This window comes from Magnolia sinica, chromosome 1, assembly GCF_029962835.1.
Source record: "Magnolia sinica isolate HGM2019 chromosome 1, MsV1, whole genome shotgun sequence".
Classification (NCBI taxonomy): domain Eukaryota; kingdom Viridiplantae; phylum Streptophyta; class Magnoliopsida; order Magnoliales; family Magnoliaceae; genus Magnolia; species Magnolia sinica.
In genome coordinates, this window is record NC_080573.1 from 82,497,933 (window position 1) to 82,512,475 (window position 14,543).

At 36.2% G+C, this 14,543-nt stretch overlaps 1 protein-coding gene across 5 annotated transcripts in view; it reads left to right on the forward strand.

The window, feature by feature from the left end:
- The window catches only part of LOC131251290 (1,4-alpha-glucan-branching enzyme 1, chloroplastic/amyloplastic), a 142,997-nt gene that overhangs the window by 76,701 nt on the left and 51,753 nt on the right, over window positions 1-14,543 (forward strand). For all 5 annotated transcript variants that reach the window (XM_058251943.1, XM_058251934.1, XM_058251926.1 and 2 more), the window contains exons 7-11: window positions 1,570-1,650; window positions 5,597-5,713; window positions 5,854-5,937; window positions 10,487-10,608; window positions 10,721-10,840. In XM_058251943.1, coding sequence (XP_058107926.1) covers window positions 1,570-1,650; window positions 5,597-5,713; window positions 5,854-5,937; window positions 10,487-10,608; window positions 10,721-10,840 — 524 coding nt within the window. The remainder of the gene's footprint in view (window positions 1-1,569; window positions 1,651-5,596; window positions 5,714-5,853; window positions 5,938-10,486; window positions 10,609-10,720; window positions 10,841-14,543) is intronic.

Below are 14,543 nucleotides of genomic sequence, written 5' to 3' on the forward strand. Positions count from 1 at the left end.
TAAGTCAGCTGGGGTCTTTATGTAGGGGTTTCTTGGGGAGAAAGAGATAACATTGTAACTTGGTTTCGAAGAAAGAAACTAAAGAGGTGCCGACTCCTCTTTTCCGTCTTAGTGCCGACTCCAAGACCACCACCGGTGCTGATTCCGGTGAAATATATCCCTTTCCGACTCTATTATCCTACTCTGATCTCTTATACTCTTTCTTCTTCTTTCTAATCCTCGCATTTTCTCTTTAAAACCTTCAAATCTCCGTTCTTTCTCTTTATTTTCTTTATTCGCATTGCCTATCTGCTATTAAAGAGACACTTGAAAGAGTTTAATAGCTAAAACTGAATTATATGAGAGAGACTCTTGTGTTTAAAATGAAAGAAGATCAAGCTATATGGTTTAGATGTTGAATCAAATAGTCTTGTTAATTTTGATGAAGCTATTAAATCCCTCGATGCCAATGAATGGATATTATGAAGGGTGAGTATGATTTGATTATTAAGAAGAAAACTTGGACATTAGAAGCTTCAGTGAAAGACGTTATGGATACTGGATGTAATAGTAGTTAGAGTCGAAGATTTACTCAAAGGTTATATGGTTTGACTTGGAGCCATCAAGCGAAACACAAAAACACATGCAAGGGCTGAAAGGGCCACCCTTATTTCTTATTCCATGATCTGATTGATAATAGTTGGCTTAGTTGCTGATTTTCTAAATGTTGTTCATTTCCCTTAGAGCTAATTTGGCTAATTGTTAAAGCTTTTTATGAGTTTTAATTTTATTTGAGGCTAACAGTGAAGGTCTTGGTATCGATTCCCTAGTGGGGGTGGCTAACAGTGAAGTGTGAACTGACAGTGGGTGTACTAACAAGCTAACATTTAAATTTTTTTTTTTTTTAAAGAAAAAAAAAAAAAAACTCTATTTGAGGCTCTTGAGTTGCATCAATTATTATTTTAAAGGTTTATTTCTAAATATGGTTCTAAAGGTTTATGAGCAGATGGACCCTTTTTAGTTCTACCTTCCAATTTGAAGCTGATTATTGTCATTGAAGGAGGCCATATTTTCCCATTGCTCAAAATGGGAGCCACGTCCTCAATTGATACTTCACATTGAGTGTGAAATGATGTCAATGATATAGTGAATGCCATACCGGGCAAAATGGTAATTGTATTGTAAAAAATGATGATTATGATGTTTCATTCAGCAACATAACATCTGGTGCTTTGTATGCATGATAGTTACTTGTAATAGAGATTTTTGACATTGTACCTGCCTTCTCCTCAAGGACGTTTATTTGTTCTACATTTTGATTGTGTTTTCATGATTTGCTATTTATTAGAAATTGGGTTCGTCTAGCAACGTCGTTCTTTTCTTTTAGAGGAACATATGATGGTCTTAACATGAGGTTTATTATTATTATTATTTGAAGGATTAACATGAGGCTTATCTCTACCGATAAAAAAAAAGAATGCAGCTTGCTTTTCTTATGGAGCTCATATACTTCTCTATTTAATTCAACATTTGACTTGCACCACTTATTCTTTTTATCTGCTAAGATATTCCATGCGTATCTATGTACAGAATGAGTTTGGTGTATGGGAGATTTTTTTGCCAAACAATGCTGATGGCTCACCACCTATTCCCCATGGATCTCGAGTAAAGGTAATGCTTTCCTTTGATGTGCAGTAATAAGTTGCTCCAAATAACATAGTTCCTTCTGCACTTGAGGCTTATGATATCTTTTCTCTTTTGTTTAATTGATGGCTAATTCTCTTCTTTTCTATCCTGATATTTATTCAATGTAAGTCATGATTAGGAGAGATCTGATTATATTCTTACATCTGATTGAAATCACTTCTTTCTTGGTCAACAAATGAGACATGCAAGAAAAGAACATCACAAATAAACAAGAAGACTATGCAAGAGATGAATCCCACTGTGCAACATTGTAGTGTCTGGGTTGTTCTCTGTGCAATGATGAATGGTCTGGCCTGGCCTGTTGGCTGGATCTAATCATTAAGTGGTTTGATTTGTATAGAATAATGCATGGTCTTAGCGCTTCCCATGAACATACATTTGTAATTTAAAGACTCGTTGATTTAAATGATGGGACTTGTCATGGACAGAGAATAACATGGTTCCTTCTGTACTTGAGGCATATGATATCTTTTTTCTTTTGTTTAATTGATGGCTAATTCTCTTCTTTTCTATCCTGATATTTATTCAATGTAAGTCATGATTAGGAGAGATCTGATTATATTCTTCAATCTGATTGAAATCACTTCTTTCTTGGTCAACAAATGAGACATGCAAGAAAAGAACATCACAACTAAACAAGAAGACTATGCAAGAGATGAATCCCACTGTGCAATCATTGTAGTGTCTGGGTTGTTCTCTGTGCAATGATGAATGGTCTGGCCTGGCCTGTTGGCTGGATCTAATCATCAAGTGGTTTGCATTGTATAGAATAATGCATGGTCTTAGCGCTTCCCATGAACATACATTTGTAAGTTAAAGACTCGTTGATTTAAATGATGGGACTTGTCATGGACGGAGAATAATAATATACATATATATAATAATAATAATAATCCTTACAGTAGACTGCATTTTTTGCTTTAAAAAAATTCTTACTATTTATCATATTTCCCCTTTTTTCTAAATTATAATTAATAACTTGTTTTGAACATGCTTTTACTTGAAATAATGAAGCATTTTAAGGCATTTTTTGCTTTAAAAAAAATTCTTACTATTTATCATATTTCCCCTTTTTTCTAAATTATAATTAATAACTTGTTTTGAACATGCTTTTACTTGAAATAATGAAGCATTTTAAGGCATTTTTTGCTTTAAAAAAAAAAAACTTTTCTTACTATTTATCATATTTCCTCTTTTTCTAAATTATAATTAATAACTTGTTTTGAACATGCTTTTACTTGAAATAATGAAGCATTTTTAGGCATTTTTTGTTTTTAAAAAAATCATTCTTACTATTTATTGTATTTCCCGTATTTTTTAATTAAAAAATAAAAACTACCAACATAATTTATGTTACAAACATGTTTGCTGCAGAAATTAAATAGAGTGTAGTGTTCAGCCAAACATAACAAATTATGAATTAAAACATTCACTACAATGCACACGATGTATAGTGGTTCGGCTATGTGCCTATCCCACTCTCGACTGACCCACTCTTTCCTAGAGTGTGCCAGATTTCACTATTCAGATGGTTTTAAATGAGGTTCACCATAAACCTTCACAACTTACACAAGGTTAATGTTTTCCATTTGTCAATAGCCTACACAAGGTCTTAACAAGTCATACACAAGAACTTGAGAAGTCCTATACAAGGACAACAAAACGCACTCTCCCGTCGGAGGCATATACAAGGACTCGTCGAGTTTGGAAGTTTAAACTCTGAAACCCAATACTACACAAGGAATGGTTTACAGAAACAAATGGACTCTTGGTACTTACCTAAAAGTGAGTGAGCCCTATTAAGCACTTGATGAAGATCTTCTTAGATGATGAAGGATCTTCAATTCCCTTGTATCGCAACCGTAAGATGATGCTTTGTTATAGATGTCGAGGTTGATGGGTCAAGGGTTTGGTGAATCCTAAGTAGGTATTTATGAGTCTTTAAGAACTAGTAAGGATCCCCATGGCTAAGCATTCAATGCGTGCTAGCTTACAGATTTTCCAATTAACAAGGTTGCTAAAGCATCAATGAATGTTGGGGTTCATTGTTCAATCCAAACTTTGAATATTCCAATGATTGCCTTTAAGACAATGGTTGAATAATGAATTCCATGAGGAAAGAGAGCTTGAGAAGATTGGTATTAACTCTTACAAAGCTCTCTTAATAACTCACCAAATTGCCAAGAAACACCTCACATAATTATATAGAACATATTTTCAACGGTAAAAAAAAAGAGGGCAGAAAACTGTCAGGTTCGATGTCATTGAAGGGTCTTCGATGCAATGTCATCGTACAAATCAACAATATATTCATTTTGGTTGCTGGATTGTTTTCTGAACTTCGGACGATGCCATCGAGTATCCTTCGATGTCATTGAAGAGGACCTTCGATGCCATTGTAAAAATTTGGTATTAACTCTCACAAAGCTCTCTTAATAACTGACCAAATTGCCAAGAAACACCTCACATAATTATATAGAACATATTTTCAACGGTGAAAAAAAGGAGGGTAGAAAACTGTCAGGTTCGATGTCATTGAAGGGTCTTCGATGCAATGTCATCGTACAAATCAGCAATATATTCATTTTGGTTGCTGGATTGTTTTCTGAACTTTGGACGATGCCATCGAGTATCCTTCGATGTCATCGAAGAGGACCTTCGATGCCATTGTAAAAATTTGAATTTTGATAGTGAGGTTGCTGGACAATTTGAGTTCCAATTTCGATGCCATCGAACTGAGCTTCAATGTCATCGAAGGCTGGTTCGATGCCATCGCAAAAATCTAGATTTTTTGTGATTTCTTGCTGGATAATTTGAGCACTTCTTCGATGCCATCGAAGAAGAGTTCGATGTCATTGAAGTTTAAGTTTTGATGCCATCGAACTGGCTTTGATGCCATCGTAAAAATCTAGAAAATACTTGATTTCTTGCTGGACAATTGGACCTCCAAGCTTGATCCCATCGATCCATCAACAATGTTTGGTTTTTAATGATAGTTCATATAATACACGAACATCAACCCTTAGAACTTTTTAGCACTTTTAAAGATAGGTTTTCCTAGATGGTTTTGGCTAGGTATAGGGCTGTTTACAGGGTTTTGGTATAAGGTTTTATGAGGTCTTTTTACCTTGACTTGAATCAGTTGTCTTCAAACCTTCGAGTTTTCAATCTTTGTTCTTGGGTCTCACTTGACTCTAAGACTCTTACTTCACTCTAATTGACAAACTAGGGCACTTACACTATTTAAAACACCGTTAATTTCTTTTCATTATCCAGTAGCACACAAATATTTACTTATGCTGTTTATAATGGTTAGGCAAAAGCTTAGCTGCATGATCATGCCAAGTCCTAACTATGTGCTGCTTCTGCTTCAAATTGCGCTCCCACTCCCTTTTAGTACCTGTTTGTACTTTAAAACCTTTCAGTATATATGCTTCTCCACCATTGCACCTGAATTTGTTCCCACTTCAGCTCATGGTTCAGCTATAGTGCAAGTGCAACTTGCCTAGTGCTTGTTCTAAAACTTCCAAATGACTGGATCAGTTCAAACATGTCAACAACAAACAAATACCATTAGCATACAGAATTTCCACATCATTTTAGTTTCATCCTTCTTCTTACAATTGTTGGTTTTGTGGTTGAACGAAGTATGCATTTATAAGCTAGAATTGTCAGCATGTTAATTTTATATTTTTCTGGCTTAGATTTCTTATTTTCCCCAGTTAAGTATGCATTTATATAACTAGAATTGTCAGCAAGTTAATTTTATATTTCCACCTTAGATTTCTCATATTCCCTAGTTTCTTTTTTGTATTAAGCTTTCCAACTGTAATCAGAATTTTCTTTGGCCTGAGGCATGTTCAGGATACACTATGCAGTTATTTTAACAATGTCTTCGTTGAATAAATAGATTCACATGGATACTCCATCTGGTTTCAAAGATTCTATCCCTGCTTGGATCAAGTTTTCTGTACAGGCTCCTGGTGAAATTCCATACAATGGCATATATTATGATCCTCCAGAAGAGGTATATTTCTGCAAATCTTGTAAGAAAAATGGTTTTGTAACTATGTTGTGTATTTTGAGCTCTTGGTGAGTTGATAGATACTGGATTTCTCTTTTGACTGATGCTCACGTTTCACTAGTGGGGGCTCTGTGTTTTTCCAGGAAAAGTATGTATTCGAACATCCTCAACCAAAACGACCCAAATCACTGCGGATTTACGAGTCACATGTTGGAATGAGTAGTCCGGTATGCGTGCCTTCCTTCTTAGTCATGTATCATATTCAATGCTCTGTAAGCTAGGTTCACTAAATTCTATCTTCTAACCTGGGCATGCATCTAAAAGTTTGATAAAATAGGAACAATTCGATTAGTTCAGTTAATGCTATCACTCTTGGCGAGCATTTTGAGTACCCCTGGTGTTTTTGGTCTTGTTGGCTTTTCCTTTACTTTTTCCTTTTTTAGAAACACTTGTGTAGTGAAAAGAAATTTAACTGTGTAAGGCGGGTTGAAGAATCAAACTTTTCCAACATAAAGCAGGGAGCATTTTATGTGGTTTGCAAAGCTGTGTTCATCTGAGGGAAGAAGACTCTTCAAGAAAAATGTCCGTATCCGACTAGAGATTCTCTTTTTTTGATTTGATTGTATCAACCAACCAACTTGACCTGCTAAAAGGCTGTGCTTAGGCTGTTTATCAGGTTCTTGGTGGGTCAGGTCCTAAATGAGGTTCATGTGAATCAGTCAGGCTTGGGACCATGGTCAGACCCCATCTGTACCTGTATTTTATTTTTACATAGTATAGCAAGTGTGTGCTTGCTACTATGGTAGAGATGTGAGGATATATGCAGGTCTTGGGTGTGAGCCTTTTCCATAATTATATTTATGACAGGTGGGTTGGGACCGTTGGGTAGGGCTGGGCTTGGCTAAAAAATCTGCTTATGAGTTGGGCTCAGGCCCGAATTCTTGGCCCCTTTAGTAGAAGGGTTGAGCTTGAGCTGACCTGACCTGAACCCAACCAATTACCACCCGCTGGTGCAAGGGCTTGATACCTTTATAGAAAAGACCCTTCACGTGTATACAGCAAATAGAAGCAAGTGGGTTCCACACATGAAGCAATGAGTTCGATGCCTTCCAAACTTTAATTTAACTTCCCGATAACTGTCCTATTCCACTTGTTTGGTCTATATGGATTATGGGCCCACCAGACCCTAATGGTTCAATAAAAATAAAAGAACTATTAAGACACTGTTAACCACCCAGATCATGGGGCCCACTTTTGGCTAGCATCAGTAAGCCTTGTGGCAAATCTCGCTTTTTGTTGGATGATGCCTTAAATTTGTTTTCTTCCATTAAATGCTCCCAAAAGTGATAGTTCATATATTCCTCTTGGCCTCTATGGTTGCAGATGAAAATGTTACTTTTATTGGTAGAACACTCTGCAGCTTTCTTTTGCATCCATAATTTTTGGAAATTGTTCTCAACTTTTCTTGAATTCTTAGCAGGCAACTGTGCTACTTAAGAATTTGTTCGATGGAAATGAGAGTACTCATCCAACGAAAATCGAGTGATTGAGATTATGTTAGAATTTTTATACGAACTTGTATCTTGTCCTTTTTGGGCTCGGCCGATGTGCTCACCAATACGTTATTCAGAACCTTGCTACGAACATGAAAGTTACTGCAGGGTAAATGAACATCAGCAACTATAAATTAATTTCTCAAAGATAAACATACATTGAAACCAAGCTAGGTTTGCTTGTACACAACATCAAAGGAGAAACACCAAGTTTAGGTTTTTTAATCACTCCCAAAAAGGGGGGAAAAAGAAAAAGAAAAAGAAAAAATGGAAAAAACAAAAGACTCAGGGTAAACGAACATCAGCAACTATAAATTAATTTCTCAAAGATAAACATACATTGAAACCAAGCTAGGTTTGCTTGTACACAACATCAAAGGAGAAACACCAAGTTTAGGTTTTTTAATCACTCCCAAAAAGGGGGGAAAAAGAAAAAGAAAAAGAAAAAACGGAAAAAACAAAAGACTCATGTCAAAATTTTAAAATAAAGTAAACAGCCACCACCCCCTATAGTTGTAAATAGCCTTTACCCTAAGGTTCTCCTAAGTCTGTGCCACAAATTACATTTAATCACTTCCAGTTAAATCTCTTAAATGATTCCTAAATAAAGTTATAAACCTACTTAAAAACTCAAATCCACTAACAGCTGCCCTAAAGACCATGTGTGACTTTGATGCTTATTTATTTGACAAAAAGCTATGTACAGGTCCACATATCTGCCACAAAGAATCTCTCTTAAATAGGGGAATGCAGTTGCCATCCTGGCTATCAACCTCTGTTTTTGGTCTCCAACTTGTTGAATCAATCCTTTCATGCTGCTATTTGGTAAGCATAAGCATTATTGTAAGTAATGTGCCGGGACAACCACCACCAGCAGAATAGATGGTAGGAACATATTTTGTTGTTGGTTTTTTTTTTTTTTCCTTTATGGGATCATGGATGTTCTCCATTCTAGTGGGTGGGCTCTGAATTGCATTACCTTAGTCGCCTTCCATATGATGGAGCCAAGAAAGAGAGTAGATTCCTTTAGATCCAACAACAGGGAAGATGAGGTCCTGGGCAATGTTTTCAGTATCGGTATTGATGCATGCATCGCACTTCTGGATACGGAAACATATCAGGTATTGCATGGGAAATATTACACGTATTGTGTAATGTTCACCGTTTTTGGAAAACAATGGGAAATTGGTTTGACTTTTAAATTTTTTTTTAATTTTTTTTTAATTTTTAATGAAACTTCAGGATGTTAAAAAAGATATTAATGCACACTTAGAACTCAAAAGATCACAGGAAAGAAGTACACATGATAAGTTTCCTTTATATATGATCTTAAACTATGCATTGTGTGACGGAAGTGATGCAACTATATTCAAAATCAGTTCATATAATTTAAATCATAGAAGACATGTATGAAAACATAAGCAATACATACAAAAGCCAAATCTGTCCAACGATCAGTGCATTTATCTAACAAATAATATTTCTAAATTATTTTCAAATTTTTTTTTTTTTAAAGTTAGTTTTTTTTTTTGTTTTTTTTGAAAATAAATAAATGAGTGTGGCTAATGTTAAGATCAATATACGCTCATAAATACATAAATATAAGGTGTAAATAACATGAGGTGCGGTCAATGTAATTTTTTCAGAAAATATTATTTATTTATTTATTGATATTTTTAATAAATTTTCTTTTCAAATTCCAAAAAGTTCCATCAATCAATAGTTCAGCCTTCAAGCACTTTCACATGATTTTTCTGCACTCTTTAAGTACAAGTTAAATAGGTGAAAATTTGGATTTTCTCCAAAATTCCCTAAATTCCCTAAATTTGAAAATCAGAGGTCAAAATCTTTGATTGAGCATACAAAACATGCAAAAGTCATGGACTACTAACTTCATTTCATAGATTGTACGCAATTTAAATAAGAAAAAATAATTTAAATTAGCAAAAACTCACTGATTGAGTTTTTGGAACTACACACTCTTTAGTCTTGATTTCTGCCCTCAAATCTCCTTATTTCTAAACAAATGAAAATGATTGGTCAAAATTTCCTTAGCAACATAATCACGGCAAAATATTTAGGAGAAAACTAGGTTTTTGTAGAAATTTGGCAAATTTTCTAATTTTTTCAGAAGGGGACCGACGCAAGTGTGATATTATTGGTACGTATCGATACGTGTGACAGGTATCGACGATATCGGGAAACTACAAAGTTACAATAGTGATATTTTTAGATAAGTGCAATGTATTGATATATCGTCAATACATTGTGATACTTGCAATATGTCAACCGATACTGGGAAGTTTTCCAATTACAGCCCTGTTTCGTATCGGCACTATGCGATACCGATAGTATCGTCTGATATATTGCCGATACTATCGACACTGTAATCACTGGTCCTGGGTAGAAAGACACGGATGGGCCACAGTGGTTATTGACAACATTATGGGTATCTTAGAGAAAGTGACACCAAGTTTCACATCTTGGAAGACCCAGAATTCCCCCCTTTCTTGGTATTCAAGTGGGTGAACGATGTTTTCAGATACTCTTGAACAGTCTTTTGATGGAACGATCTGGTCACTACCACCTCAACCCTTAGGCCATCCCTTGGGCCCTGTTTTAGGACTTTTCAGCTGTCACGTAACTTTCCCGGATTGGTGCACAAGCTTGCATCTGCGTTTAGATTTAGTCCCTCTTTGTCACCCAATCAGACTGGGTATCAAGTGTAGTAAGGATTAGGTATGGTGGATCCTTTAAATCCTAATTTTCAGGATACATGTGAAGTAAGGATTGGTTACAATACAACTCCTAAGTATAATTGTGCCAAGTATTCACCTTAAAATTTGACAATTTGTCTCCCTACCTCAGTCAGTGTGATTAACTATAAATTCTTAGTAATTAATGGGGCTGCAGCATTATTCCCCCGAAGATTTTAAGAGTCTAAAGAAAGGGGATACTTTATATGCTAGTTTCTAACTTTGGATTCCTCCATTTTGGGAGATGTGAATGTATCCTAGTAGAGAAGAAAGCAATCTGAATAATGAAATTATTCTTATAAATGAATGTTTAGGGTCAGTAATATTTCCTTCTAGACAATGTAACAAATTCACCTGTATGAACTGATGCCTTGACCTGGAGTGTCTTTCTTTTGCCCTCTATTTTTTATTTATTTTTTGTTCCAATTAACTTTATTTTATCATTAAAGTGCCAACTTTGATTGCAGGAGCCAAAGATCAACACATACGTTGCATTTAGAGATGATGTACTTCCTCGTATTAAAAAGCTTGGATACAATGCTGTCCAGATTATGGCCATTCAGGAGCATTCATATTATGGAAGCTTTGGGTATTGTCTCTTTAGAATACGTAGTGACATGTCAAAATCTCTAGAATAAAGGTTAACAGTCTTAGGATAATGAGTTTTATTTATTTATTTATTTTGTGTTAATGTGATGTAGGTACCATGTTACCAATTTTTTTGCATCTAGTAGCCGTTTTGGAACTCCGGATGAACTCAAGTCATTGATTGACAAAGCGCATGAACTTGGAATTCTTGTTCTCATGGATATAGTGCACAGGTGACATTTGGATTCTTTGGTGCAAATTTCACCCTATGGTTAAATAATAACATATGAAACTCTATTACATTCCTTTGTCACGCTCTAATCAGTTTTCGAGTTGTAAAACTAGATTATCCTTTCTTGGCTTTTAGATTTATTTTATTTTATGTTATTATTAATTGGCAATATATGATAACTAATCCTTTTAAGTTTTCCCTGGTTGCTAGTCAGTTCTTGAACTTATTTGTTGGCAGATAAAATTTCATGGTTGAGCTGGTAAGAAATTTGATTTCCTTTGCTAAGTGATAGCTTTGGATTATGACTGTTTTCCTTCTACCACTTGGTGGCTGTGGCACTTTACATTAGAGAGGGGATAGGTTTTTCATTTTTGTGGCCAATGGGTGAGGTCCAAGAGGTGCAAAAAGAAACCTCCATTTTGATGTTCTTTGTTGGATTGTCTAAATTTACTAGGATTTCCCCCCTTTCTTGCACCTGTCCTATCTTGCATTGCCATTTATGCATCTGTTTTAGTTTCCTTTATAATTTTGATGATAAATTAAATGCCTCAATATTTTTAAATTGGTAGAGTCATAAGTGTTGAGTCAAGTTATGGTGGACCCCATGCAAGCCCACGGTGTTTTCCAAGCTGTGTGAAACTGTAATGCAGTAGCAATTTGTATGCATGTGTAATTTATGCAGATTAAGAATATCAATATAGTATTAGGACATGTATCTGATGTAGTGAAAATCGAATCCAATTATCAAATCATAAGGGGTGCAAATTGTAGATCATAAGATTGTAAGAATTTGTGATTTTTCTATAGAACTTCAGAAAATTTGGAAGCATGCAAAGAATTATAAGAATTGAAACTGGTTAAATCTACAGTTTTAATCAGAGAGAGAGAGAGAGAGAGAGAGAGAGAGAGAGAGAGAGAGAGAGAGAAGATTACAGAGAGAGAGAAGATTACAAATCAACTATCAAATATAAGCACTTATTACAAATCAATATAAGTACCCTAGGACTATCAAATATGATAAGTACGGTCAACGTAATCAAAGGTGTTCCAGGTATGTGCTTAGACCTTTTGGGTTTGTTGTGCCTTGCCTAAACCTTGGGAGAGACGTGCGCCTAGTGCCTGGGTACACCTGAAGCACCTATGGCTATTTGTGTGAGGTGCGTGCTGTTATGCAAATCTTATTTTGCCACCTAATAATGTGTAAAGGCTTTTATGCCCACTTTCAACAACTTCTCTCTCTCTCTCTCTCTCTCTCTCTCTCTCTCTCTTTGAGATTAAAGCTTGAGCTATTCTTTCCCCAAATTTCAACAACTTGGTTTTATTTTCTTCCTGAGTATTTTCTTCCTGATTTCTTTCTTCAAATCATGTGACAAGGTCATCACATTGGGCTTCCTGAAAGAATTTGAGCTTTTGTTGGTGCCATAAAAGTAGTGTTCGTAGTATTGGAATCATTACATGTATTGCTGGCTGGGGATATAGAAACATGCATTGATATCACCAATATTTTCTCCAGTACGCGAAAATTATCTCTGATACTCGGAAATGTATCGCCGATGAAGGGTAACATTGGGGAAACCCAAGGAAATGGTGGAATTTCTCAACGAAGCTTTAGGAGATGCTAAAAGACTCATATTTGCATATTTAGGAATCAAATAATTGCAAAAATGACACATACATAATACGTTTCTCTTTAATGATTCAGGGAAACATTAGGGAAACACGAGGAAAATGAGATGCTAAAATATGCATATTTGCATATTTAAGAATAAAATAATAGCGAAAAGATACATATTTGCATATTTAGGAATCAAATAATGAGTTTCGCTTTAATGGGGCCTAAAAGCATGTATCGTTGACTCGGGGAAACATTGGGGAAACATGGAGAAAATGGTGGATTCATCCATCCATCCGTGCATTCACATACACACATACAAACACGCATGCATGATCCATCCATCCATGCATGCACGCATAGACACACACACATCCATCCTACCAACCAACCATCCATGCATGCGTGCAAACACATACACATATGCATGCATGCATAGACACACACATCCATCCAACCAACCAACCACCCATGCATACATCTATCCATCCATGCCTGCGTGCAAACATATATACACATACCCATTTCATCACAAAAATTTGCACCCATAAAAGGAATTTGAAATGGATTTTTTTTTTTTCACAAGCAGATTTTTGGCGATGTCAATACATTGGTGATATTATCGAAAATATGACTGATGCATTGGCGATAAAAGCAGTTGGTTTGGGAGGTTTGGGAAGAAGGAAGAAGAAATGAGGAGAAAGTGAAGGAAGAAGGAGAGAGGATAGTTTGGAAAGAGTCACTTGTGTGTTAGGGAACCCAAAACCCTAGCACACCTTTTGTTATATTACTAAAGATTATAGTTACATACTCATGAGGAGCACAAAAATACTATGTACATAACACACCCACACACAAACATTATATACCTACATTGCATTACATCGTCTTTCCTATACTCCCCCTCAAGTTGGAGCATAGATTTTAATCATGCTCAACTTGCCAGTAAGACGTAGTAGAACATTTCAACTAAGTGACTTGGTGAGGACATCAACCAGTTGTTCCCTAGAGCGAACGAAGGGAGTTGCAATCTCCTTGTTAGCCACCTTCTCCCGAATGAAGTGACAATCAATTTCAATGTGCTTCGTGCGCTCATGAAACACCGAATTGCTAGCAATGTGAATGGCGGCCTAATCATCGCAGTGAAAAGGAATGGGGCTAGAGGGACTATAGCCAAGTTCCTGCAAAAGAGTTCGAAGTGAAACAAGTTCACATGTTGCATGAGCCATCGCACTATACTCAGCTTTGGCAGAAGACCGTGCCGCAATAGACTGTTTCTAATTCTTCCAGGTGAAAAGATTGTCACCTACAAATGTACAATATTTAGAAGTGGACTGTCGATCATGTAGACTTCCAGCACAATCAGCATCGGAGCAGCCCACAAGGTGAAGATGACCATGCTACTAAAAAAGCAAACCTTTACTCGGTGTGGACTTGAGATACCGACGGATAAGATACATGACCGTTAGATGGGATGTACGAGGGGTATGCATAAATTGACTAACAACACCCACACCAAAAGATAGATCCAATTGGGTAATAATGAGATAAATGAGTCGATCGACCAACCGACAATACATCCTGGGATCAGAGAGGAGAGCACCATTATCAGGCATGAGTTTTATAGTAGTATCCATAGGTGTTGCGGTAGGATTGCAACCCAGCATCTAGGTCTCTGAGAGCAAATCAAGTGCATATTTTCTCTGAGAGAGCACCACCCCTAACTTCGATCGAGCAACATCAATCCCCAAGAAATACTAAAGAGTCCCTAGGTCCTTGATCTCAAATCGAGTTTTGAGTAAAGATTTAATAGCCACCATTCCCTCATTATCATCCCCAGACAGTACAATATCATCCACGTAGACAATTAGAACTATCACTCTTGTGGGTCGACGACAAATAATTAGGGGTGATCATCTTGGCCGCGTATAAATCCAAAGTCTAGAAGAGCACGACTGAACTTATCAAACCATGCATGAGGAGATTGTTTGAGACCATAAATTTATTCGTGTAGGCGACACACAAGAGGTGGATCTTGAGAACCTTGAGGCATGGAGAACCTTGGGGGTTGGTCCATATAGACCTCAACAAG